Below are 27975 nucleotides of genomic sequence, written 5' to 3' on the forward strand. Positions count from 1 at the left end.
TCTTAAATTTTCACCAAAATAGACAGTGCGCCTTATACTACAGTGCGCCTTATATATGGAAAAAATGTCATTCATTGAGGGTATGCCTTATAATGCGGTGCGCCTTATAGTCGTGAAAATACGGTAAATAAATATCTCTACTGTATATGACGTGAAACTCCAGTTAAGCTAATGAGGACAAGTGACATAGCAAATGAATGGATGCATGTCTAGTTCATATTTTTAAGCGACAGTCGAAAGGATGCTGGCGGAAGTTGGTTCATTTCTCTCTCTCTGGAAGTAGGACACTCAGCAATAAAGCATAGCAGCAGCCATCTATCTTCAAACACAAGAAAGAAAACAATTTGTCCAGCTGGACGCTTGCCCGGCAAACTTTGTTTTTAGTGGTGACAACCAGCCTCATCACTAACAGCAATAGAGAGGAGCTATTTATGTGATGTTCCAACACAAAAGGTGATCTATTTACAAAACACTAGATATATAAGATGCTATACTCTTGTAGTGTACAGCAAGGGGGTCCAAATATTTTTTTTTATGGGCTACTTTCAGGAAAATCAAAGGATGTGATGGCCAATTTTTAATCCTTCAAAAGAAGGATCTTTTATTGCCCGAAAATGTATGTTTATATGTATTAAGTTATTTTTTGGGTCAGTGGGCAACAGTTTAGTTACTCCACGGGGTACAAATGCAAAATTATGATATTGCTGTATAATTAGTTTTTTTGTAGTATATTTTTGTGACCTGTTAAGTTATCCAAAACATATCAAATTAAAACAATGGAATAGCTTTTAATGGTGTATTGTATGTAGTAATTAATAATGCATGAATATCAATCTATATTTACATGTAGAAGACAAAAATTAGATTGGTTGAAATAACTTTATTCTTCTTGTATTTGATATAGGAAAATATATTTGAGATATAAGTAGATGATAGGTAATAAATAAGTGAACAAATAAATAAAATGAATGTAGGAATAAATAAATATACATAAATAAATAAATATTGTACGAGTATATTGCTGAAACCTACACATAAAATATAATATTCATATATATATATACATACATATATATATATATATATATATATATATATATATATATATATATATATATATATATATATATATATATATATATATATATATATATATATATATATATATATATATATATATATATATATATATATATATATATATATATATATATATATATATATATATATATATATATATATATATATATATATATATATACATAAAAATATAATATGCATATATACATAAAAATATAGTATACCTATATATACATAAAAATATAAAATACCTATAAATACATAAAAATATAATATTCATGTACATAAAATTTAAAAAACATTCAAAAATCAATTTTACTGCAAAAACTAACAACTATGGATCAACGCAATTTTTAAATTCTTTCAATTTATGGCTGTCATTTTCACAGAGCATGTTTTTCCTATGTTCTTTTTTTTTTTTTTTTACAGTGGAGCTGAAACTGAACTTGGATCAGTATGTGAACAAACGTTACCCAGGCCTGGTCAAAATAGTGAGAAACAACAAAAGAGAAGGTCTGATCCGAGCCAGAATTCACGGCTGGAACGCAGCCACGGCCCCCGTTGTTGGCTTCTTTGATGCCCACGTCGAATTCAACATTGGCTGGTAAGAGAAGGACATATTTAACACGAATGGGTCAAAGGTCGACTTCTGTCTCTTGCCCTTTCTAACGTTCCAACACAGCAGGTTGTCATGTAAAATTAGCATTATCACTTGAAATATACACTTTGATCTACCCCACCTGACCTTATCATATAATAGGCCTATCAAATACATGTAAAAATGGACGTATTCCCTTCTCAAGGATAGAATTAAATGGCATATTCATTTAAAAGTTATCATAGAATACACAAGCAGGCCCGTGTATGGGAATGTGGGAGTGGATTTAATTAAGGGTGGCATTCACACGTAGCATTTCACATTATTTTACTCGGCGCTGTGGGTGTATTTATGTGATATGAAATTACATCTGGGGGCCTCAGTCCAATGTTGAGGTGCTACTTTCAATCAAGTCCAGTGTTATTTATTTTTTTCAGCCTGCATCATCCTGACAATGTTTTTGAAGGATGTTGAACAAACAAAAATAGATATGAGACACTTTTTAGGGGGATTTAAAGTTTTCTAACTTTTTATTGGTAATAAATGGAATGCATCAATTATACTTGATAATTATTGGAGCATTCTTCATTTGTACACATAAAAGGTCACCCTGAACAAATGATCACTATATTTTGAATGCACCATTAAGTGCGAAGGAAGCTTTGTCATACAGGGGTGACTTTCACCTCAATTACTGAATGTCATGTGACACACTTTTGCAGTTTAAGAGGACTTGGAAATATTTATTTAATCAATGTAGTACATGAATTTGGAAAATGTATTTGCAAATTAATATGTTCTGTTTGGCCATTATCTTATTATTTACAATTTCTCTATTGTTTTACCTTGAACAAACATAACAGCTATTAAATTTTCAATATTCCATGACTACTCTTCACATACTCTGCATTTGTGCATATCATTTTTTTTTCTTTCCCAAAAAAATGTATTTTAAATCGAACTGAATTACACTATTTGGAATGTTCTTTTACTAAAATATAGTCTACAACACTTGATTTAGGGTGTCCTCTAGTTCGTAGTTGGCTGGATAGGCTCAAGCACCCCCATGAATGACTGAATAAATAAAAAGTCAAATTTCTTATTTAAAAAAAAAAAAAATTTAAATTTTTGTTATTCCCATTCGACTATTGCTCCAAAGTTAGTAAACTACTCAAATTTTTTACAAGTAAAATAATAAAAATTGCCAAAACTGATTGGCTATGGCTAAAATAAGTAAATAATATACTTTCCCTTGCACCACTTATTCTCACTATGACAGAAAAATGTTAAAAACAACATCTTAATCTTGCAAAAACTACCACATATCATATAATAAGCAGGTTAAAGAGTCTTGGAAACAAACAGGTGCCTAAAATAAGTTACCATACGACCCAATACAGCTATGTCAGCTTAACGGCTAATATGAGCCGACAGCATTTTCTACTGCAAATACACAGCAAACTACTGGGAATGCCGTGCCAATGAATCAAAACACAGAGGCCGCGCTACGTGTTGGCAGCATTCTTTTGCTGGCACGACACGCACAAGCAACGAGCACAAGGTCATTGATGGAGACTCGCAACATAGTACAACCATCCATCTTACTAATCACTAGATGTGTCCTAGTGAATAATCATATTATGATAAATAGCTGACACATTCCATTGTGACAAATAGGTTGTGTAGACAGAGGTTGGATCCTTCGGTAGAAAATGTTTGCAGAAATGGTAGATTATGCAAATTAACTCGTTTCCATACTTACACGTGCATAAAAAGCTAATTCATGCTTTGGTATATTTGCTCATTTCTTACTTATGGTGTGAAGATTAATCAATTTTAGAGTTGCTAACCACCAACACCAAAAAATAATAAATAAATCTGCACTTCGACACGTTTCCATGGATGAGCAGCAGCATCTAAGCTTTCCAATAACAAGCACACAAGCACGAATAGTACCTGCCGGGCTACATCGAACATATAATTAGCTTGTTGTTGTAAGCTTCCGGAACTTTCCTTTCTGCATGAGTGTTTCCCGGCAACAAAATGTGATTTTCTTTAAGGAAAGGCAAGGTCTGATGAGTTTTGGTGCATTAGAATGGAGAGACTTAAATACCAAACCCATCAAAATAGGGATTAAAACGAAGGTTGTAGACCAAAGGGTGTCAGACTCGGGTTGGTTCGTGGGCCGCTTTAACGTCAACTTGGACCGGACCATTTTAGATATATTATTTAGGTTTTTTTGGGAAATGGATTAAAAGAACTCGATTAAAAGCCCTGACTATTTATCTTTTTATAGATCTAAAACAATGTTTATTTTAGATTGTTTAAAATACATTTTTAGATTTTACAACATGATTTTTAACTAAAAACACAGAAAAAATGATTAAAAAAATGACAATTATTGATTTAAAAGGGGGAAAATCCAAAAATTTAATATACAACTATACTTTTCATTTTAATTTGATCCTAAAACAGAAAGTCAGCACTCATAATTGACTTCCCCAGACCTCACAAAATGATTCGGCGGGCCAGATTTGGCCCCAGGGCCACCACTTTGACACATATGCCTTAAATTGTTTACCAACCAATCATGGAACCACAGGGAGACTGACAACCCCTTCATGCTCACACTTAGAACTTAATTACATTTGATAGGCGTGTATGGGATGTTTATTTAATTGGCAAAAGGAATAATAATGATATGGGAATTTTCTTTTTAAATATAAATATTACTATTAAGATATGGTTCCTATTTTGCGGAAATTCACTTAATACGGGTGATTATGAAACGGACTAACTGCGAAAATCGAGGGAATACTGCATTTATCCATGAATGTACTTCTTCATAGCAAATTTTAATGAATATAATAGAATATTATACACATATTACCCAGCTTAATGAACCTTTCAGTGTACAAAAGTCAACTTCATGTCCCACTACTCCACCAGTACTTTATTAAAAATTCCCATATTCCTGTACATACAACAACATTCATACTTTTAAAAAAGAAATAACAAAAACATAAAACTTATGAACCTTTACCCAATCAGTTACCGCTTCAACAAATGTACAAAGAGAATAGAATAGAATACCAGACTGCTAAAATAGCTTTTCATGTGTCACTAACTCACAACGGACAAAAAAACAAACCCTGTCACTACATTAATATTCTCTTTTCAAACTTTTTTACTTTCTTTGAATCTTCCTCTGTTATGTCGGGGCACGATGAATATGCAATCAAATATTTTATAAACCTGACAAGCAGGGGAAAAGTGTACGAACTTTTGCTTTAAAGGAAGTTTTTGAAGTTGGTTAAGTTAGACAAGGTTTGGTTGGGCTTTGAATTATGTATTATATAATATTTGAAATAGGTAGGCACATTTTTTGAGCTATTTCATAAAATGACCTGTGTTTTTTTTCCTTTTCATAACCTTTGATGTCTTTATCAAGATAATTTATGATGAAAATGCACTTAAGCTATTTTATTTCATCTTTTTTGCTTGTCTGCAAACAGCCAAATTCTTTGAAATATGACTTCATAAATTGCATTTATTAAATAATGAACTTTGTCACATGGCTGCTCACATGTTCTGCTTCATTTAGCCCATAGTAGAATTAAAGGGTTATCATTTTAAACACTGGCAGCCCGGCATTGATTTTTAAGGCATCATTTTAAACTGTTTTTAATTCTATTATTTGACCGTTCCTCATTTTAGAGTGATTGAATTTCTTGTAATTTTGCATTAAAAGTTAGTTGGTAAGGAACAATCAATGTTAGCTTAGAAGATAATGGAATGAATGAACAAAATGGCACTAAAATTGGATTGCGGGGTTATTTATTTTTTTAATATATTAACGGAAGGGTGTAAGACTTGAGTTGGTTCGCGGGCCGCTTTAACGTTAAACTCGATTTCATGTATGATTTAGATCTTAATTTTTATAAATGGATTAAATGAACTGGATTAAACACCCTGAATACTCAGTTTTTTATAGATCTAAAACAAGGTTTATTTTAGCTCTTTAAAATATATTTTTAGATTTTACAAAATTATTTTTGAACTAAAAACACAAAAAATTGATTAAAAAATTACAATTATTGATTTAAAAGCGGGAAAATCAGGAAATGTAATATGTATTTTTTTAGATTTTACAAAATGGTTTTCGAACTAAATACACAAAAAAATGATTAAAAAAATAAAATTATTGATTTAAAAGGGGGAAAATCAGGAAATTTAATATACATCTATACTCCTGATTTTAATTTGATCGTAAAACAGAAAGTCGACACTCATAATTTACTTTCCCGGACCTCACAAAATGATGCAGCGGACCAGATTTGGCCCCCGGACCGCCACTTTGACACCTGTGTATTAGCGTATTAAAAATCCTAGTTTGGCTGTGGATCTGTAGCAAAAATACATTCGTGCCCTTGTCCCTGCAATACAAATATGCCGTGAAGAGACAATAAAAATGTACATCGATAGCATGAAACGGGCCATTAAAATGGAATTGCAAGGTGAGAAAAAAATAAGCGCAAGTGTTGGCACATTTTCACAATCTCTGGTTATTTATCACAGAAACACAGCATAATGGATCACAGTGTGATTCTTCCCGCTTTGGATGTATATGCCTCTCATCTTTGTACAGATAAGACAGAATATAAAAAGAAGGGAATGACACATGCAGACGCCATTCAATTTGTATGTGTCCTCATTTCCTATCTAATATCACATCCTCATGGGTCCTTCTGGTTAGAAAGTTGCTTCTTGTTTTTTTTAGGGCTTGTTTTTGGGTTCTTCAGTGAGAAGGTGTGCTTTCTAACCTCATAAGACCAAAATATGAGCAGTTGCATTTTTTTAGGTTTGTGAAAATATCTCCTTTTCGTGTTTTTATTGGAAAAATAACAAAAATATGTCCGTATTGAATGAAAACAATGCAATTCGTAACTTTGAATAGGTATGTTTTCTGCTTGAGTGTTGGATTTGATCGGATAACTTTATTCATGCAGATACAGGAGAAAAAAAAACACAGTTACAAGTTAGACCACAGGTGTCAAAGTGGCGGCCCGGGGGCCAAATCTGGCCCGCCGCATCATTTTGTGTGGCCCGGGAAAGTCAATCATGAGTGCCGAATTTCTGTTTTAGGATTAAATTAAAATGAAGAGGATAGATGTATATTAAATTTCCTGATTTTCCCCCTTTTAAATCAATAATTGGAAATTTTTAATCATTTTTTACAGTTTTTAGTTCAAAAATCATTTTGTAAAATCTAAAAATATATTTAAAAAAGCTAAAATAAACATTGTTTTAGATCAATAAAAACTGAATATTTAGGGATTTTAATTCAGTTCTTTTAATCCATTTATTAAAAAAAATCTAAATATTATATCTAAAAGTAAATGGGATTGCCCCGACTATTTATTTACGATCCGGTAGTAAATAGAAAATAAGAAATAATGTTCATCCCTCTCCAAGGTCACAGTATAGATGTACTCTTTTTTTTTTTTTAATAGTGTACATGAATTTACTTGGGTGGCAAGAGGCTGCCATACAGCTCAGCAGTTTGGGTAAATTCTGTCTTGAAGTTGAGTCTCAATAAAAAGCTCAGGATTATTCATTTTTTGGGGGAAATTCATGTTAAGATAGAACCATGCTGCTAAAACATTGGTCAAATGTCTCATTTTCTGCATTAAACAGGATCAAATGTCCAATCTAGTCAAAATATAACACTCAATTTGTTAACAGATTAAATTAAAATTCAAAACAGAAGGCTGAAATGAGCCTCAATTGGCTTTGGAGCCACAGAAAGTAAACAATAGTCACATTCAAAATTCAAAAATATCAAATCCCAAAATGCTATTTCTCTTAACGAGTAGAAAATGGAATTAATACAATGGCTGATGAATAATAAATGTCTTTTTTCTGTCTTCGGTGGAGCTTTAGACGGCTCTAATAGCTTTATTGTTATCTTATACGATCTTTATTATAAATCATTCATCCACGATCCAGAATAGCTTTTTGTATCATGTGCAGTTATGTTTTATGTTGTAGTTGTACTTTAAAACCATCCCCCCAATATGGAAAGGACTACTTTTACTGGAAAAAGACAAATGGGTTCCACTGTAGAGGAGATGAGGCGAGAGAGAAAAAAACCACAGAAATCCGGGTAAACGAAGGCACTGGGCGGAAAGATGCAGAGAAACTGGAAGTGTGGGAGTATCCTTCAGAGACGCATTTATCACAGTGTAATTGCAGCCTCCTTTTATAAATTTAGAAGTATATCACATGACACCCTGAGTCTACTAGGACTTGCTTTGAAGATATGGTAGATATCATCTCCAAGCATGAGAACCAGTGTGCAAATGTAGACTACCAGAGGCAAAATCTCTTTGCGGTAACATGAAGACATCAAGAATTGACGTGGTTCATTTGCTACATGACAAAAGGACCCAAGACTCTATGAGGGGATTGAGGAGAATGCTAAATGGGGGTTTTGAAGTACCGTATTTTCACGACTATAAGGCGCACCGCATTATAAGGCGCACCCTCAATGAATGACATTTTTTCCATATATAAGGCGCACTGTATTATAAGGCGCACTGTCTATTTTGGAGAAAATGTAAGACTTTTAAGTGTGCCTTATAGTCGTGAAAATACGGTAATTGCTATTGACTTCCAGGTATGAAGCACTTACTACACAGTCACCTCTAGAGCCAGCCATTGTTGATGTTTTGGATTTTTTTTGTATAAAATCTTGCAGTGGGGGAGGAGCTATATGATGGAAGATGATGGCATCTGCATATTTAACCGTATTGTTTCAGTTCAGGTGTTTGTGTTTTTTTAATATCAGACAGTGGTGGTTTTGCGTTTTTGGTTTTCTGTTTTTTTCATATATAAGGCGCACTGGATTATAAGGCACACTGTCTATTTTGGAGAAAGTGTAAGACTTTTAGTGCGCCTTATAGTCGTGAAAATGCGGTATGTTGAAAAAGTTCATTCATCTTCCATGGAGCTCTAAATTAGTAGTAAACAAAGGTTCTACATTGTAATTCATTAAAAAAAAGAATATTTTGGTTAGAATATTAATTTGTTCATCCAATTAAAGCTATATGCTTGTGAGTAGGTTAAAGTCCAGTGTTTATCAATTCCTAGTCAATTTTTGATAAACATTCGAATTCTGTCGATCTATTTAACCACTCATTCTTTATATGTTTTACCAGAATAGTATTTGTTCATCAATATGTCATTCATTTTCCCCCCCTCTCTTTTCTATCAAAGGGCTGAACCTATTCTCACCCGAATGAAAGAGGATCACACCCGCATCATTTTACCTGCCATCGACAACATCAAATATAACACATTTGAAGTGCAACAGTACGCCAACGCTGCCCACGGCTACAATTGGGGTTTGTGGTGTATGTACATCATTCCTCCACAGGAGTGGCTGGACAAGGGCGATGAGACAGCTCCTATCAGGTGAGCACTCCAACCAGTGAACAGTGAACAACATCCATAATAGATGATGATGTTTGATGAAATATGGATAACTGCAGTTGACTTATTCATGTGGCTATCCGTCAGGGAAAGGTCCTGTTTAGCTTGATTTGTGGATGGGGGAAGGGCTGGCTACATTGAGTGACCAAGCGATAATCAGTTGAAATCCCACCTGTGTCAGAGTTCTCGGCCAAGACTGTTCACCCTAAATCATAGGTGTCAAAGTGGCGGTCCGGGGGCCAAATTTGGTCCACCACATCATTTTGTGCGGCCCGAGAAAGTAAATCATGAGTGCCAACTTTCTGTTTTATGATCAAATTAAAATGAAGAGTATAGATGTATATTAAATTTCCTGATTTTCACTCTTCGAAATCAATAATTGTCATTTTTTAAATTATTTTTTTCTTTTTTTAGTCCAAAAAATTGTTTTGTATAATCTAAAAATATATTTAAAAAAGCTAAAATAAATATTGTTTTAGATCTATAAAAAAACTGAATATTCAGGGACTTTAATCCAGTTATTTTAACTTATTTTATTTTAAATAATTGAAATATATCTAAAAGGGTTTGACACCCTTGCCCTAAATGAATGCATTAATTGTTCATAATACGGTTTAGACAGTCATATTGTAGATAATATTCTGTATGTATAAGTGCACTCTATTTACCATTAATCTAGGAGATGCCACTCAAACACACAAATATATATTCCTATTGAAAGCAATCTACTTATCTCTATAAATGCTTTCATTTGTATGCAGAATGACAAGGCCACAACAATACTGCATCATTTATGTACTTGGGGGGTATCCAGGACCCATCTTGAATCACATAGAGGTAGAATCCTATAACTGGTCATCTATACTTCATCATTCATTTTCCTTATTGCTTATCCTTGTGGAGGGTGCTGGAGCCAAACTCTGCCAACTATGGGCACCAGGACACCCTAAAAAGGTCGCTAGCCAATCACAGGGCATACAGAGACGGATAACCAATCATAGCTAGGGGAGATATAGAAGGATCAACCAGTCTACGGCTTATGTTACCCGGAGAAAACCTACACAAGCCTGGGTAGAACATGCACACTCCATACAGGAAGATCGGGATCGAACTCTCGATCCCAGTTCAGTGACATCTTTGTGCTAACCACTCAACCACCTGATTGAATTCAATTAGTAACTGAAAACAAGTTAAATTATTTTTTGGAGAAAAATTATATTGAAATTTAGCTCTATTCACAGTTGGTGTAATTAGAATGAAGTATTAGAGTCATTTATTAATTATGTCATTAAAGCTTGTGTTTTTTTTAATGAGTTTTCATGCATACTTTCTGGAAAAAGGACAATTTTTGTGACTGCTATGATGATTTTTTAATGTTTTTTTTTTGCAGAGGTCTTGTCTGGTGTATTATTAGTAGTCTGAAGAGTCTCAATGGTTGTCGTTATGTTGTTTTACTTCAACATCTGTACCCGTGTCAGATAAGACGAGAGCCGTGGGCTCGGCAGAAGTGGCCCATGTTAGTTTATTGGTAGTTTGCTGCTTATGTACAGATTGCCTCAAGGGTAAACTGTTTCAGCTGTGTGGATTTCTATTGGAAATCATTGACCTCCTTGTTCCGCAACAACAGAAGCTAGGTGGCCATTTAAAACTCGTTCCCACTGCCCTTTCTGTCTATTTGATCACCCAAAAAAGGCAAGAAAATATAGAAGAAAGTACAAAAATTGCGATAAAGTTGTCATATTTTATGGATCGTTCATTTTGGGGATCTCAGATAAGTATATAAAGCCAAATTTAATTTCTTTCCAAGGATGAAATACGTTTACCGTATTTTCATGACTATAAGGCGCACTTAAAAGTCTGAAATGTTCTCCAAAATAGACAGTGCGCCTTATAATACAGTGCGCCTTATATATGGAAAAAATGTCATTCATTGGGGGTGCGCCTTATAGTCGTGAAAATACGGTAAATAAAACGTTTTTAAACATTTGAAGTATGTGATAGTATACATTAATACTGATGTTTGTAAAAGTACTCTATTAAAATATCATTTGGATTTCAGATGAAAAAAGATGTGGAGTGTCATTTAATTCACATTTTCTTCAATGATTATTTTGTCTCTGATGGCCTATACTTGAAAATGATCATGTAAACATAAAATCAAATGAATTGTATTTTTTGTTCATTTTATTTTCATACCATATTTCCTTTAATGTGACTGTGTTATACATACTCCAAATACAAGTACCTTTCACTTTATGATTCATAGCAAATTGCGCACTGAACCTTCTTAATGTTCCTTCAGTGAATCATAAAGAAAAAACCATTGGGATTTCTCTTTTCATGACTGAATTGGCAGCCGTGTGTAGGCATGCAAGATCTGATACGGTGAACTTACTTGCGGCATCTTTACAGAAATAAAAAATAAAAAACAATGTAGCAAGCCACTTTAGAGAAAAATAACCCTTGCGTACACTGACAAAATAGAGTGCTTTTTACACGTCTTTGTCCCAGACCACTCAAGAACGGACTTGGCCTGGATGATAATACTATGGGAGACCTCGGACGGATGTTTTCCAAGGTCATTTTCAGTTTGTGTTACTTTAAAGAAGTACAATTGTGCAATTAACTGTTTATAGGACATCATTTAACTCATTGGCTGCTGTTGACAGTGTTAGAAAACCACTCCATTTTGGCATTTTGACTAGTCTAGACATGTATTGGAAGTTAAAGCTGTAAATGGCAATGAAACAGAAGCATTTATAGCCATTTCTCACTATAAATTACCATATTTTCCGCACTATAAGGCGCAACTAAAAGACTAGTGTACACCTTGTATCTGTATCAATATTGGTTAGTCATTGTATGGAATCCCCTTTAGCACAGATTACATCTATTTAATATATATGACACAACGCCTCCCCTCTACTACTACTATTACTACAGCTCCATCTAGTGGATGGAAAACACCATCTTCTACTACCACTACTGCATTTTCTAATTGTTTAAATTTTTTTTTATATATGAAACTAACTTTTAAGATGGGCTGTTCATTGAAGATGCGCCTTATAGTGCGCAAAATACGGTAATTGTCTTGGCTATTTTTTTGTGCAATGTGGGAGCCAATCAACATACTGAAAGTGGAAAAAAATATTGCTCTCTAGTTTGGTGTTTTATTTTCTCACCAATTTTATTTATTGCTTTTATTCATTTTTATTTTTTTACTAAACGAAACAAATTTTTAAGATGGGCCCTTCATTGAAGATACGCCTTATAGTGCGCAAAATACGGTAATAGTCATGTTTTTTTTATTTAATGTGGGTGTCTATCAGCCTACTAAAAGTGTAAAAATATAGGGAAAAAGACATTTATTTTAAGGGAATGGTAGGAAAAATGAAATAAACAACTAAGGAGTGATCTATGTCTAATCTAATAGTAGTTTTATGCCAAGAAGTAGCTCTACAGCCACTGCCAAAATCGATTAATGGCAGCCAAAAGTATTCATTTATGCTTGATACACTAACGATGCTGTCTTCTCTCTTTTTTTTTCAGAACCCCAGCTATGATTGGCTGTTCTTTTGTGGTAGACCGTGAATACTTTGGACAGATTGGTCTATTGGATCCTGGTATGGAAGTCTACGGAGGAGAGAACATTGAACTCGGCATGCGGGTAATGTCTTGACTATATTACACAAATGGTTTGAAATGAAATCACTCTTGGAGATTGTATTAAGAAAAAAAGCCAGAAAATGTTCTATTTGGATTGGAAAAAAAAAGACAAATGTAATATTTAAATAGATAACATTTATATAATTAATTATGCTTTGACTTGTAAAATATTCTGTATATATTTGCCCGAGTTTTTACGAATACATTTCCCCATGCATGCTTGGCAGCCTAAGGGCGCCAGATCCAAAAGCCCAGCGGCATCAACAGAAACTATGATTAAAATGTGCAGGGTTAGAATTTTTCAAATTGAAGTGCACAGGGAAAATAAATCCTTTTTATGCAAATTTACAGCCAACCTAAAGGCTCTTTTTTGGGAGTTGAATTTAACGCTTCATGCAAGCCAAATGATTGAAAAATTGGTTTGCTGGTTTTGTTCATTAAAATCATTAAAAATTCGCCTAAACCTGGTGGAACTATTGTGACTTTAAATGCTCACCAAAGCCTTTTACATGTGAAAATGGTAACATGCTAAACCTTAAACATCACATTTATCCAAGTGAGTATCCTAAGATGGCATCTACATTACTATATCACCCCCCATTTACAAAATACCTGTGAAAAATGAGTGTACTTCATGCATTACAAAGCACTTTTTTAACACTTTTAGTGAAACCAACAATGTTTTTGGTGTTCTATTACCAATTCAGAGTCCATCATTATACCAAATTTGAGTCGAAATTCTACCTCGTAAATTAAAATGTCTTATACAGTAAACAACGTAGATATAATGCAGTATTTTAGCCAGTCTCTCTGATTGTTAGTGCTCTATAGTTACAACTATAACTCAATTTGATGCATTATTTGGCATAACTGTGCTTACTATATATCTTCATGCAGTAAAGACACTTTTATGTATCTGACGATAACTGAATCGGAATAAGAAGGGAGATGACGTCAGTTTATTAAATGATATGATATAGGATGGTGATATTTTTTTGGGGGGGGCAATGCGATAAACTATGCAAATCAAGGGTGTCAGATTCGGGTTGGTTCGTGGGCTGCATTAACATAAACTTGATTTCATGTGGGCCAGACAATTTTAGATATATTTAGATTTTTTTTAAAAAATAAATGGATTAAAAGAACTGGATTAAAAACCCTAAATATTCAATTTTTTATAGATCTAATACAATTTTATTTTAAGTTTTTTTTTAGTAAGGGAAAACCATTTATTTAATCTTTAATTAATTTTATTTAATCTATATTTATTTGTTTTTCATTGCAAAAATGTTCTTTATGTTCAATGTTCAAGTGGAAAACAGAAAATATTTTAATGTATTTTCAGGTTTTACAAAATGTTTTTTTAACCAAAAACACAGAAAAAAATGTATAAAAAAAATGCCAATTATTGATTTAAAAGGGGGAAAATCGGGAAATTTAATATACATCTATACTCTTCATTTTAATTTAATCCTAAAACAGAAAATCAGCACTCACGATTGACTTTCCCAGGCCGCACAAAATGATGCGCCGGGCCAGATTTGGCCCCCGGGCCGCCACTTTGACACCTGTGATGTAAATGATTACATATCCATATACATATGCATATTTATAGCTTAAATTACATTTCTGTTGGCAACCCAAACGTAATTACCTCCTCTCATGTGTCCTGACTGTGAGAAATTAGAACTCAGGAGGATTAAAATGTGCATTGGAACACATCGTACAAGCTTGACTAGATCTTCGTGCATCAATTTGATTCAGAACATGGCAACTAAGAGAAGAAATATGGTCTTCTGATGAGGGAATGGCGTTACCTCCACGATAGGGAAGGTGCCATCTGGGATAGTCTTGATTGACAAGAACAAGTTAAGCAATTAGTCAGAGTAGCTGGCAATAACCGAGTCTGCAGAAATGCTAGATGACTACGGGGCGGCTGACGAAAAAAAAAGACAGGGTCCAGACAGAAAGGTTACATGCCATTTATAATTTATAGTTGGCTGCTGCTTCAGTTCTTGGAACAAGGAAGCCTCTGAGTGAGTCAATAGGATTGTCTGTCCTCAATTGTGTTGGGTTCATGAGGGAGTCAAATGCAATGTTTGTAGTAAACATTAATGCTGTGCTGGGTTTAAATGAGAAAAGCCAAGCAAAAACAAAAAAAGGTTAGGGACAGAAATAATGCTTCTAACAGAAAAGGTCAATGTGATATTAGCTGTTAATGAATTTGGATGATGTCGCTTCTTATGAGTTCGAGACCTTTTGTTTCTAATTTCCCCAATGGTCGAGGTATTATTGCTGATCTCAAACAGACCTTGGAATAGTACTTCAATAATGCTCATTGACTTTACAATACAATTCATGCACATGAGACATCAATGAAATGTGTTTTTTTCTTTTTAAATAGCAAGGATATATACTGTATTTTTTGTAGAACTAGTTAAAAAACTGGAGCCACATTGGAAGTCCACAATTTGGGGACCTTCTGCAGACTGAAGTTACCACACAGTCCCTCAGTAGTCTGTAGGTTTATAGTTGATCTTACTCCAAGCATTTGCACAACTGGCGTGTTTCAACCATTCATTAATTAACCCTAAAAATGCTGCTTTTTTTCTTAATTTCCATCAAGATTCTAAGGGAGTCTTGTTTAATGGATTCAGTAATTCATATTTTTCATTCTTCTCCATAAATTGGACCTATTCAGACCCAAAATTGCATTTTAACATATATTTGACCATGTGTTGCATTTAATTTGTAATTTAGAAACGAACAAACATAGCAAATTTATATATTGATATTTTTTCAGCTATTTGAACTTGTAGAGAAAATTATTTTCATTTATTTAGGAAAGTATTTCCACCCGATAACGCTGTTGCTTGCCGCTTTTAGTGTAAAAAAAAATACATTCAAATCTCTTTGAAAACTGTTGTTAGAAAGCGTGATCCTGAATAATTGAGCGGAATATCTTAGCCGTGCTCAATCAGGAGTGCTGATGATTATAGCTCTGGCCTTGAACTGGTCCAGTCTGCATCTTCTTGCAGCAAGAGCAGCGACCTTGTGAAGGACAAGTGTGTTGCTCTGAGGCGGCAATAAACCCCGGCCATCTGTGGACACCAGCCACTTTGGCAACGTCGAAATCACAACGTACCACACACACACACACACACACACACACACACACACAGCAGATCTAGAAGCAAATGACTGTTGTCGCTGACCATATGTGAGTCACTTCCAACAAGGAAATTACAAAAGCTGATAACAAATCTTTTGGATGTGGACAAATTCCATTTAATTAAACGCTAAGAGTCTCACAGGCACCAGCAATTATTGGAGTCATTTCATGGATTCAACTCGTAATTATTTGTGTAACCAATGCTGACTTTACTATAATATCGACCCTTCCGTACAGTGTATAAATTAACTTTGCTGAGGGATTTCATCTACTACAATTTGGACCTTGCTATTTCCAGGTCTCTCATTGGCTATGATCTCATTGAGGAAAAAAAATAAGCCTTAATTAATGGCTTTATTATTATGAGCTTTATCTGGACAGACAACTTGGTTATAGCCATTTAAGATCTTTGTTCTTCTCTCAAGGAACTTTTTCATGAAACTCAATTGATTTTTTTCCTCACTGTTGAGCACCAACATGGGTGAAATCATCAGCCCATCTACTGATGTAGTAGTAGTAGTATTTGATATTGATCCAGAGTTTTTGTCTTTTTGAATTCGTGCATTATTTAGTAGCCCGATCAATTTGTTCCAGCTTAATGGACTGAGTTTTAGTTACGCCAATGTTTATTACTGTATGCTTGAGTTCAGATCTTTATTATAAGGGGCAGCTAAGGTGACTTGGGAAGGGAACAAAAACTCCAAAATGATCATGCAAAGGTTGTTAAAGGAGAAGAAGAAATGTATGTTAAGTCCAAGTGAATATGAGGAGAAAAGCCAACAATTAAAATACACAAATAGGCCAAAAATAATTATAACAACAGACAAGACAAACACCCAAACAGCAGGTTTTATGAAGGCAATCTTATTCTATGTGGGAGATGGATTACACCTGTAATTAGTTGCCATTCACATAGTAATATATATTTCATACATTTCATCATGCTACAGCACAGGTGTCAAAGTGGTGGCCCGGGGGCCAAATCTGGCCTGCCGCATCATTTTTTGTGGCCGAGAAAGTAAATCATGAGTGCCAACTTTCTGTTTTAGGATCAAATTAAAATGATAGATATAGATGTATATTATTATTCCGGATTTCCCACTTCGTAAATCAATATCTGCAATTTTTTAATCAATTTTTTTCTGTGTTTTTAGTTTTAAAAAAAGCTCAGAAAAAGCTCAAATAAACATTGTTTTAGATCTATATAAAAACTGAATATTCAGGTCTTTTAATCCAGTTCCTTTAATCCATTTATTTAAAAAAAAAATCTAAATATTATATCTAAAATGGCCCAGCCCACATAAAATCGAGTTGATGTTAATGCGGCCCGCGAACCAAACTGAGTCTGACACCCTTGCACTACATGAAATCATATCAATTATGTAAAACATTTATATATTTTTTTCTTAAACACGATGAGCGATTTCCCTCAAATACTTTGCACATCTGTCTAAATCTGTTAACAAGTATTTTTCATTGGTCAAGATAATCCATCCAGTTTTAAAGGTGGGGGGTTATCCAGAAAGTAATTAGACTGCATGATTATTGACATGTACGCCTTGGGCTGGCTATAATTAACGGCTAATCTTGAAATATGCAGTCTGGCTTATCGTAGCGGTGTCGAAAGAACCCTTCAGTTTGTTGAGTGCAGTGCAACACATTTTGCTTCGAGTTTAACAGTTATTAATTGTGGTTTGTAGAATTGGGGAATCTATGGATGGTCACCTTTTATGTCTGAATACATCACACTCACTGATTAAGGCTTAAGGCCAGAGATAATTGGACAGACCTTGTCAGCTCTCCTCTTCCTAATATAAAAGGGGTACTTCATCATAACCTCCGCCAAGATCCTCCCACTTAAATATGTGCTGCGCAAGGGGACGTCCTCTCTGCGGGCATTATCATCATCATCAATAGTTACTTTTCAGAAGCCGAGCTCGCCTGATCTTTCTCATACTGTCTCTTTATTACTCGGCGTACTGCCTTCAAGCATCGCTTAATTAGGACATATAATTACCTCTGTCTGATGTCTCGGAGTCGCGCTGAAAATGTAAAATGACTTTACCAGACAAAGGGTATATAAGGGGTACTTATATGCATGTATATATGTGTATGTATATGTATGTACGATATATATGTATGTATGTATGTATGTATATATATGCATGTGTATGTTTGTGTATGTATATATATACATATATATCCATATATACATATATATAAATATATACCTATATATACATATATATGTACATATATACATACATATACACATACATATACACATACATATACACATACACATATATACACAATTATACACATAAATACACATTTATACACATTTATACACATATATACACATTTATACACATATATACACATATACACATATATAGACATATATACACATATATACACATATATACACATATATACATATATAGACATATATACACATATATAGACATATGTACACATATATATACACTTATATACACATAATATATAAACAAAAATTGAATTATTGTGTGGGAATGTAGGATTTTTTTCTATCAACATGCTTCATAGCTTATATAATTGTTTTAAGTTGTAATACCAATTAAACAAAGATTTTTTATGGTGACACTGATGGAACTAGTAATAATTATAAGAAAAATAATTTTGTTGCTAAAATGTTGCATATAGAATTGTAGACTATTCCACAAGTTGTACAATATTAACCAACTTGTTCACCTTTTCATTCACTAAATGCTCTTGCAAACTTCACCTCTCTAAATCACCCATACCAGCCCAATCGCACTCTAAGGTCATCTGACCAGCTGTTCCCAAGTGTTTCTAAAACTATACAGAAGGTCAACGGGTAGCAAAATTTTGCTGCCGTTGCTCGGAAACTTTGTCGAGAACGGCCTCGGCACGTTTGGCAAACCACCTTAAGGCTAAATTCCACAGAATGCACAACAGCTGCGCTCGACTCCAGCACGGCAGCCGGATCAAATGCGCAATTATTATAATCAATGTTTCTGATTCCCGTCTCCGTATGGCTTCGCTGCGAATCCGCCCCCTCAGTCATGCTAGGCTTCTATTTCTCACCGACGCCAGAGCAAAAAAATGCATCAATCTAGCACAGCGTGAACAAGAGCAGAAGTTGCTAGCGGCTATAGTCTGTATTTAGTTGATTTTTCAAGTCTGCTGTGTCATTACCGTCGTCCTTTCACCACCTTGTCAGCCTTTTTATTTCGTTTTTTTTACTTCGTACTATAACATGACTGTGATATACCAATAATCCATTGTTTTTTTTCAATCAAATTACTGTAATTTCACGACTATAAGGCGCACCGCATTATAAGGAGCACCCTCAATGAATGACATTTTTTCCATATATAAGGTGCACTGTATTATAAGGCGCACTGTCTATTTTGGAGAAAATTAAAGACTTAAGTGCGCCTTATAGTCGTGAAAATACGGTAATTGCTATTGACTTCCAGGTATGAAGCACTCACTACTTTACAGTCACCTCTAGAGCCAGCCATTGTTGATGTTTTGGATTTTTTGGTATAAAATTTTGCAGTGGGGGAGGAGTTATATGATGGAAGATTTTGTAAACAAAGATGGCATCTGCATATTTAACAGTATTGTTTCAGTTCAGGCGTTTGTGTTTTTTTAATATCCGACAGTGGTGGTTTTCCGTTTTTGGTTTTCTGTTTTTTCTATATATAAGGTGCACTGGATTATAAGGCGCACTGTCCATTTTGGAGAAAATGTAAGACTTTTAAGTGCGCCTTATAGTCGTGAAAATACGGTAAGTTGTTTTTTAGGTATTCAGTGTCAGGTAAGAGACTACACGTAGGTTAAAAATACACCGGGATTTGTGTTTGAATGGCTTTTTGATGTAAGTGAAGTGAACTTTGGTTGACTGCCGTCAACTCCTACACTTTTTTTGGGGCTAGCTTGAGGCCTCTGTTTATTGCTGTAGGCAAGATTTCTTATGCATATCTGTTAGATGTATGTCTAGTGGGATGATGTACAATATTAACTTTGCATGACCTCAGTCAACCCTTTCATCTTTTTTAAATCTGGATTCTAAGCTCTTGAAAGATAGTCTTGCTTCTGCCCTCATTTTATCTTGGAAACCCTTTACAGTTCACAAAACCCATGGGTAAATATTTGTTCTGTCATCTGTAATCACAGCTATAAGAAGAAAAAATGTGATATAAGGCTACGCATACAAGTTTTCAAATAAGATTTACTTTTGTTTCTTATCTACCTTTTGAATGGAGCTACTAGTGAAACTGATCGAATTTGCAGCTACAATGACTTTGATGACTCAAATGGCCCGAGTGCCATCAACCAATCGCAAGCCCAGTGACAATTAAATGAACGATGACATTCCACCACATAAAAATCCCTTGCGTTTGGCGCTTAGCTTTAATGAAGCAGCCTGTAAATTTATGAGAGGTCAAAACTGAATGTGTTTGTCAAATGTAGTGCAAAGGACCACCTGAGTGGGGGGTTGTCAAAAGAGGGAGGTAAATATTGGATTTGATTTTTTGTCATCCCTCTTAAATCAACAATGGAGGCTGTATACATCACTTTTAGAGGTCAAAATGATTGATGGGAACTTTCCCCATTTCGTCTTGGTGTAAATTTCCCCATTTACAGTCATATTCTATTCAAATTCACCCCCAAAGCCAAATTACCGTATTTTCACGACTATAAGGCGCACCAAGGCGCACCCTCAATGAATGACATTTTTCCATATATAAGGCGCACTGTATTATAAGGCGCACTGTCTATTTTGGGGAAAATGTAAGACTTTTAAGTGTGCCTTATAGTCGTGAAAATACGATAATTGCTATTGACTTCCAGGTATAAAGCACTCACTCACTACACAGTCACCTCTAGAGCCAGCCATTGTTGATGTTTTGGATTTTTTTGTATAAAATCTTGCAGTGGGGGGGAGCTATATGGTGGAAGATTTTGTAAACTAAGATGACATCTGCATATTTAACAGTATTGTTTTAGTTCAGGCGTTTGTGTTTTTTTAATATCCGACAGTGGTGGTTTTTCATTTTTGGTTTTCTGTTTTTCCATATATAAGGCGCGCTGGATTATAAGGCGCACTGTCTATTTTGGAGAACATTTAAGACTTTTAAGTGCGCCTTATAGTCGTGAAAATACGATATTCAATAAATATATTCTCCAACTGACCCCGCTAAGTTAAAACACTTTGCATTATAAGTCTTATAAAATGCTATATACAGTGCCATTTTATAGCCTGACAGATAAAATGATATGCAACCGTGACTTTCAAGATTTTATGACTGCTCCTCACTAGAACTACACAGTATTTCCAGAAGAAAAACCATGGATGATTTGCAATCTGGCAAATATTGTCAACTACTTGGCCTTTAAAATCTTTTGTATTGCACTGTACAAAATGTCAACGCAAGGACTTGTGCAAAGGATATTAACTCATTTGCTGCTGGTGAAGGCCATGGAAAGCCAATACATTTTATTTGGGGTACATTGCCTGTGTTCCCATTATATTTATGATATATATATATATATATACATTTCTTTTTACTCCTGCAGCTACTTAGTGGTCCAGTGGTTCTATTTTTCTGCTCTTTGGTGCAGTTTGTGACTTTCTGGAAGCTTCCAATGCAGATATTTATCTTCAATTTGTGTTCAATGTCAGCAAGCAAACCGCTAAAAGGCCAATTACACATTTTTCAATCATCCAGGGGTCTCCATAAAAAGAGTCTTAAAGAGCAAACACAAGACAGATATTTATTCTAACGATCAAATCCAGGCTTTAGACCCACAAGAGTCAGGAGACCAAGTGCCTCTTCGATTGGTCGACAATCCTTTGGTGCAAAGAGATAAACAACCACACTGTGATAAAGTGGCGACGAAACCTACTACGCCATTGGTGTCAAAGTGGCGGCCCGGGGGCCAAATCTGGCCCGCCGCATCATTTTGTGCGGCCCGAAAAAAAGTAAATCATGAGTGCCGACTTTCTGTTTTAGGATCAAATTAAAATGAAGAGTATATATATATATATATATATATATATATTAAATTTCCTGATTTTCCCCCTTTTAAATCAATAACTCATTTTTTAATCATTTTTTGTGGTTTTAATTCAAAAACCATTTTTTAAAACCTGAAAATACATTAAAATATTTCCTGTTTTCCACTTTATTATTGAACATAATTAAAGAAAATGTGAGTATGGATTTCCTGATTTTCCCCTTTTTAAAATAAATCATTGCATTTTTTAATCATTTTTTTATCTTTTGTGTTTTAGTTAAAAAGCATTTTGTAAAATCTAAAAATAATTATATAGATATTTTTCTTTTCCACTTTAATATTGAACAAAACTAAAAAATATATTTAGTTTCCATTTGAAAAGAAAAACAAGATTAAAGTAAATTTTCCCTTTCTAAGAACAATAGCTCAAATAGACATTGCTTTAAATCTATAAAAAAAATGATTATTTAGGGCTTTTGATCCAGTTTAAAAAAAAATCTAAATATTAGATCTAAAATGGTCTGGCCCACTTGAAATGGAGTTGACGTTAATCCAGCCTGCAAACTAACTTGAGTTTTACACCCTTGTACTACATGGTTTACTCACTAAAAAGAACTAAAGAGTACTATGAATAAACCAGTAGGCATTGAAGTACCCAAAATCACATTTGCGACACATTTAAGCTTAAAATGGTTAACTGAACACCAGCTGCACTTACACTTTGCAACACACAAACAAACAAAAAAAAGTTTTGCATCTTCAGTCGTATGTTCTTCCAGGCAGGGGGTCTCATTTTGGGGTTCAGTGAGAAGTTAATGACTCGTATTATCTGCAGTACTTTGTGACGATCGTTATGTAGTGACAGAAGCTTTGCACTTTGTACAAAGGGAAGTATTCAAATGTATTTTGACATATTCTGATAGCGCTGTGTGAATATTGGGATTTGACACTCTCCAACGGGGTGGCAAATTTTTATGCTCATGAATATAAGATTTAACTTTTGCGCTTTTACAATTTTAATCTTGTGCCGCAGCCCTGGGAAGATTGTTTTATATCCTCACGGTCACCTCTCTCGGTTATTCTTCCCTTGAGTGTGTTCACCCGGTTGTCAAATTGTGCTTCATTTTTCTTTCCATCAAAACAGTATGTGATGGATACTTTCTGGGATTAGATATTTTTTAGGATTTTTAGGAAGAATTATGTCATTTTTTTTGGGCCAAGTAGAAAATATTCTGATATATTTGTAAAGGAGATTTTATTGTTTGAAATATATGTTCAATTAAGAAAATCTGTTGAATGAGAGAACACCTGAATATCATTGAGTTGATTCCATGTAAATATTTTGTCGATTTGAGTTCATTTGGCACATAGAATAAAGATGCACCTGAGTATAAAATGCATGAGATAAAGACTATGAAGTGAAGAAGAATGTTGGCAAGGTCATTTTTTTAATTTCATCATAAAAGAAGAACAAATATGTTAAAGTAATAAAGTAAAATGGAAAACAACAGGATAAATAGGTATTTGTCAACATATTTTTTCAAGTCACACTTGAATATTAGTCACAGGCCTAGCTAGCCAAACCTTGAACAAAGTGCGACTTATAGTCCAGAAACAACGATACACAATTCAAAGGAAACAAACGTACCGTATTTTCACGACTATAAGGCGCACTTAAAAGTCTTAAATTTTCTCCAAAATAGACAGTGCGCCTTATAATACAGTGCGCCTTATATAGGGTAAAAAAAAATTAATGTCTCATTCATTGACGCTGCGCCTTATAGTGTGGTGCGCCTTATAGTCGTGAAAATACAGTACGTAAAATACAAACCACGACTGGAAAAAAAATGAAATGTGTCATTTGTTGGCGGTGCGCCTTAAAATGCATTGCGCCTTATAGTCGTGAAATTACAGTAAATTAAAATGACTATTTTACCAGCATCTCTTCATTTTAAACACACTAAATGCTTGCATATATCTTATGTCATTGAATTTAATCTCTATAAATGTACTCTTTAGGTGTGGCAATGTGGTGGCAGCATGGAAGTTCTTCCATGTGCAAGAGTGGCCCACATCGAACGCACCAAAAAGCCTTACAACAATGACATCGATTACTACGCCAAGCGCAATGCCCTACGAGCAGCTGAAGTGTGGATGGACGAATACAAATCTCACGTTTACATGGCTTGGAACATTCCCATGAATGTAAGTATGATACCCTTTTTGTATTTTTTCATGTTAAAAGATTCATCATTGCAGGATAGGTACACGGTGACCCAAAAAGATGCATGAAAATTTCTATTTTGACTCTGATTAAAAAGCTATTTCTTTCAAATTATAACCACACATTATTCAGTTTATGGAAGACCATTCACCAGAGTTTCAGCTATTTCTGTCAATTTTTAGTCAATTTATGGCTTTCCCAAGATGTGTTGCCAATATCCACCATTCTGTTGCAAGCAAACCTGTACTCGTCTGACAAAGTTGTCAATCACTTTTACACACTCCTCTTTCGGGATGGCTCTTATTTATGCTGTGATGGCAGTTTTCAGTTCCTCAACTGTTTGTGGATTTCGTTAAAAAAATGATTTTTTATCGAATAAAATATGGGTAGGCATCTTTTTGGGTCACCCTGTAGTAATAAAATTGCCAAATTTGCATTCATTCAACTTGACATTCACATTAGTAGCAGAATTAAGGCAGTGTAACGTTTGTCTCTCTAAACAGACAAAAGGAGAAGAAGAGGCCTCTTGGCTAATCAGTTTATTTTCATACACATCAGTTTTCAATTGCTTTTTCAATGGTCTTGTGAGATTGGCTGTGAAAAAAAACCTAAATGGCGACAATCATTATTAAGGGAATTACAAGTGAATGCTAAATGCTGCCATTTAGTCATTTAAATATTTTGGGTGAAATGCAATGAAGGATTTTAGCAGATATATTAGCATTGACCAAAACAGCAGTTTATAATAGAATAATAATAATTTTAGTAATGTAAGACACAGAAGAAAATGGCACTATTTCTCTTGTGGGTTACCAAAAAACACCCGAATGAAATATTATCGCTCACTGTTACACATAGAAAATATTTATTGCTATAAAAATACCATGTCTATTCTAGCAAGACACCCGGGTGCAAAAAGTCCAGCTCTATGAATCAAATCGAATAAAAAATACCAACATTCCTAACCCTGAAAATGCAACGATTTTGTTCTTGCCGCTGTGTAGCCACAAAAAAAAAACTGCACTATAAAACTTCAATTATTATGGATTGACTACAGTGACATACGGTAGGTCAAGATAAGATTTTTCCGCTGAATTTAACCACAAAACTGAGGCAGATAACATGGAAAGCTGCAGCTTAAAGACATTCTTTTGTGTAACACCCGCATTATAGAACCCAGGGGTGGATTTCGGCGATGTTTCCGAACGCTTGGCCCTGAGGAAAAGACTTCAGTGTCGAAGTTTCCGATGGTACCTTGAACACGTCTACCCTGAGATGCGGATCTACAACAACACCATCACATATGGCGAGGTGAGGACTACTTTACCCAAAGACCATTAAACCTACCAACATTTACAAGAAGTGACCTGTGAATACCCTAAAATTTATCATGGTTAGGCAATTTTTTGGGCCCGGGGGCCACATTGACTTTAAAAATTTGACAGATGGACCGGGTCAGTACAAGATACGATACATATAAAAAAGTGCATCCGTTAACAGTACATATGAAACATAAACAGAAAAAAAGGACTAAAGTATTGACATACTCATCACTCATCATTAAAGTATAAAGTACAAAGTAAAGTAGAAAGGAATGTATTAAGAAATATTCAACTGTCATTTAAAAAAGATAGCGGGGCTGTAAAACACGAAAAACTAATAAGAGTGGACAGAGATACTGCCACTAGCTTCCGTGTGACGGCGCCATCTTGGGAAAAAAAATAAATAAATTTGGACATTATTTGGACAACATCGGCGGGCCGGATTACAAGGCCTAGTGGGCCAGATGTGGCCCGCGGGCCGTAGTTTGCCCTGAAAACTACCCACTCTCTCAAGGGTCCTCGTATGTTTGGTCGCCGGTCTTTTGGTCGCCAGTCAAATTGTGACAATGAGTTTACTGTTGAAACCAGCTCTCAAAATTATATTCATTAGAGAGAATTTAATATCTAAGAAATAGAGTTTAATATCTTAGAAAGAGAGTTTAATATCTAAGAAAGAGAGTTTAATATCTAAGAAAGAGAGTTTAATATCTAAGAAAGAGAGTTTAATACATAAGAAAGAGAGTTTAATATCTAAGAAAGAGAGTTTTATATCTAAGTACTGTTTAATATCCAAGTACATTTGACCGGCGACCAAAAGACCGGCGACCAAACGTCCGGTCACGCCCTCAACGGGCTTGCCCTTGCTAAAATTCTCAGTTTCTCAAATCTCAGGTGTTACATGTGTCGTTCTTCCCCTTCTCTATGTTTTAAAATAGTAGAATACCAGAAAACAGCCATTTTTATGACACTGCATTCCCCGTGTTGACATTCAGAATCAACAATCGCCTGCGATAGGAAGTGAGCCTCATCCGTCAGTGCCACGTTCTGTGATTCGTAGCAAGTCGTTGGGCTGGAACTTACCCGACCACTGCACATGATAGATATGTCACAACCTCAAAATGAGGCGATACGCTTTCAAATCACGTTGAATAAAAGATGATGCTGGATGCCTGGCACCACGTGGCAGCGTGGCAAACAGGCAGTGACAATCTCTGGTCATTGCGTGATAATATCCCGTCACAAACCTCGGCTAGAATGATTTGCTTTGGGGAAAGACGCACAAAGGATTTAATAGGCATAGAAAGATGAATCCTGGATAATCCAAGGCAAATTAATTTGCTGCACTCTTCAGATGTACGAATATTGTAATAAGAAATGGAGAGGAAATAGAGAGGTGCGACACTTATAGATTGAGGCAATAGCAAAATTCAATGGGAAGTTCGTAGAATTATCTGTCAGTCAATTTAAGGAAAATTTAAACATATATTTGCAATAACCTGGACTAAAAGAGACTGCCAAAAGAGTATTTTGCCTACTAAATGGAAGACTGAAACAGAAACATTAGAAAAAGCAGACAAAAAATGGAAAAAGTAGAAAAGCATCTTAATATAAGTCTTGGAAATTAAGTTATTTTCATCCAATTATGCAAATAAATCCAATCAAAAGTCTATCGTTTAACAAACTAGCTGCGTATAACAAAAATTTTGGGTGATACTCGACAAAATACGTTTTCACAGTGAAAAAAACAATAAAAAGTCATATAAAAATATAAAAAGTCACTTCTGATAGACAAATTTTTCATTTATTTGTGAGTTTTTTTCTATGTCCAAGATGAAATCAAATCAGACCATTCCGAAACTTTAATAAAAAAGTACCCAATCCCTAAAAAATGAGAACATATGATTTATTTGGATGTTTTTTTCCCTCCACTTTCTTTCCCCGAATTCAGATATTCACACAGAAGCTGTTACTTGAGTATTTTTACATCATTCTTCTTCTATACTTTGTCAAATGGGCTCGTTTTCGAATCCAAACAACCGCACCACATGATATTGCCTCCCCTGTATTTTGATATGATGTTTTCCCCAGCCTTTTTTCCTCCAAACATAACCACCCACATAATAGCCAAGCTGGTTGAATTTCAATTTCGTCAGATCACAGGATATGTATGCCTTCAAACTCCAACTTATTGGTCCCTGTGTGCATTTTCAAAATATAATCTTTCTTCCACTACGTTTTTTTATATCTATATTTATATATATTATTTTTTTTTTTTGAGGAGTAGTAATGGCTTTTTTTTCCAGCAGAGCGCCTTTTCAGCCAATGTTTACACAGTAATCATTTCACTCTGGATAATGACAGCCACTTACCATCTTCAGCCAGC

The 27975-nt window shown here is 34.6% G+C and overlaps 1 protein-coding gene across 3 annotated transcripts in view; it reads left to right on the forward strand.

The window, feature by feature from the left end:
* The window catches only part of LOC144215891 (polypeptide N-acetylgalactosaminyltransferase 9), a 69010-nt gene that overhangs the window by 35450 nt on the left and 5585 nt on the right, over positions 1-27975 (forward strand). For all 3 annotated transcript variants that reach the window (XM_077745089.1, XM_077745088.1, XM_077745090.1), the window contains 5 exons: positions 1510-1684; positions 8957-9154; positions 12722-12839; positions 24066-24251; positions 25444-25581. In XM_077745089.1, coding sequence (XP_077601215.1) covers positions 1510-1684; positions 8957-9154; positions 12722-12839; positions 24066-24251; positions 25444-25581 — 815 coding nt within the window. The remainder of the gene's footprint in view (positions 1-1509; positions 1685-8956; positions 9155-12721; positions 12840-24065; positions 24252-25443; positions 25582-27975) is intronic.

The sequence above is a fragment of the Stigmatopora nigra genome, chromosome 22 (genome assembly GCF_051989575.1).
Source record: "Stigmatopora nigra isolate UIUO_SnigA chromosome 22, RoL_Snig_1.1, whole genome shotgun sequence".
Classification (NCBI taxonomy): domain Eukaryota; kingdom Metazoa; phylum Chordata; class Actinopteri; order Syngnathiformes; family Syngnathidae; genus Stigmatopora; species Stigmatopora nigra.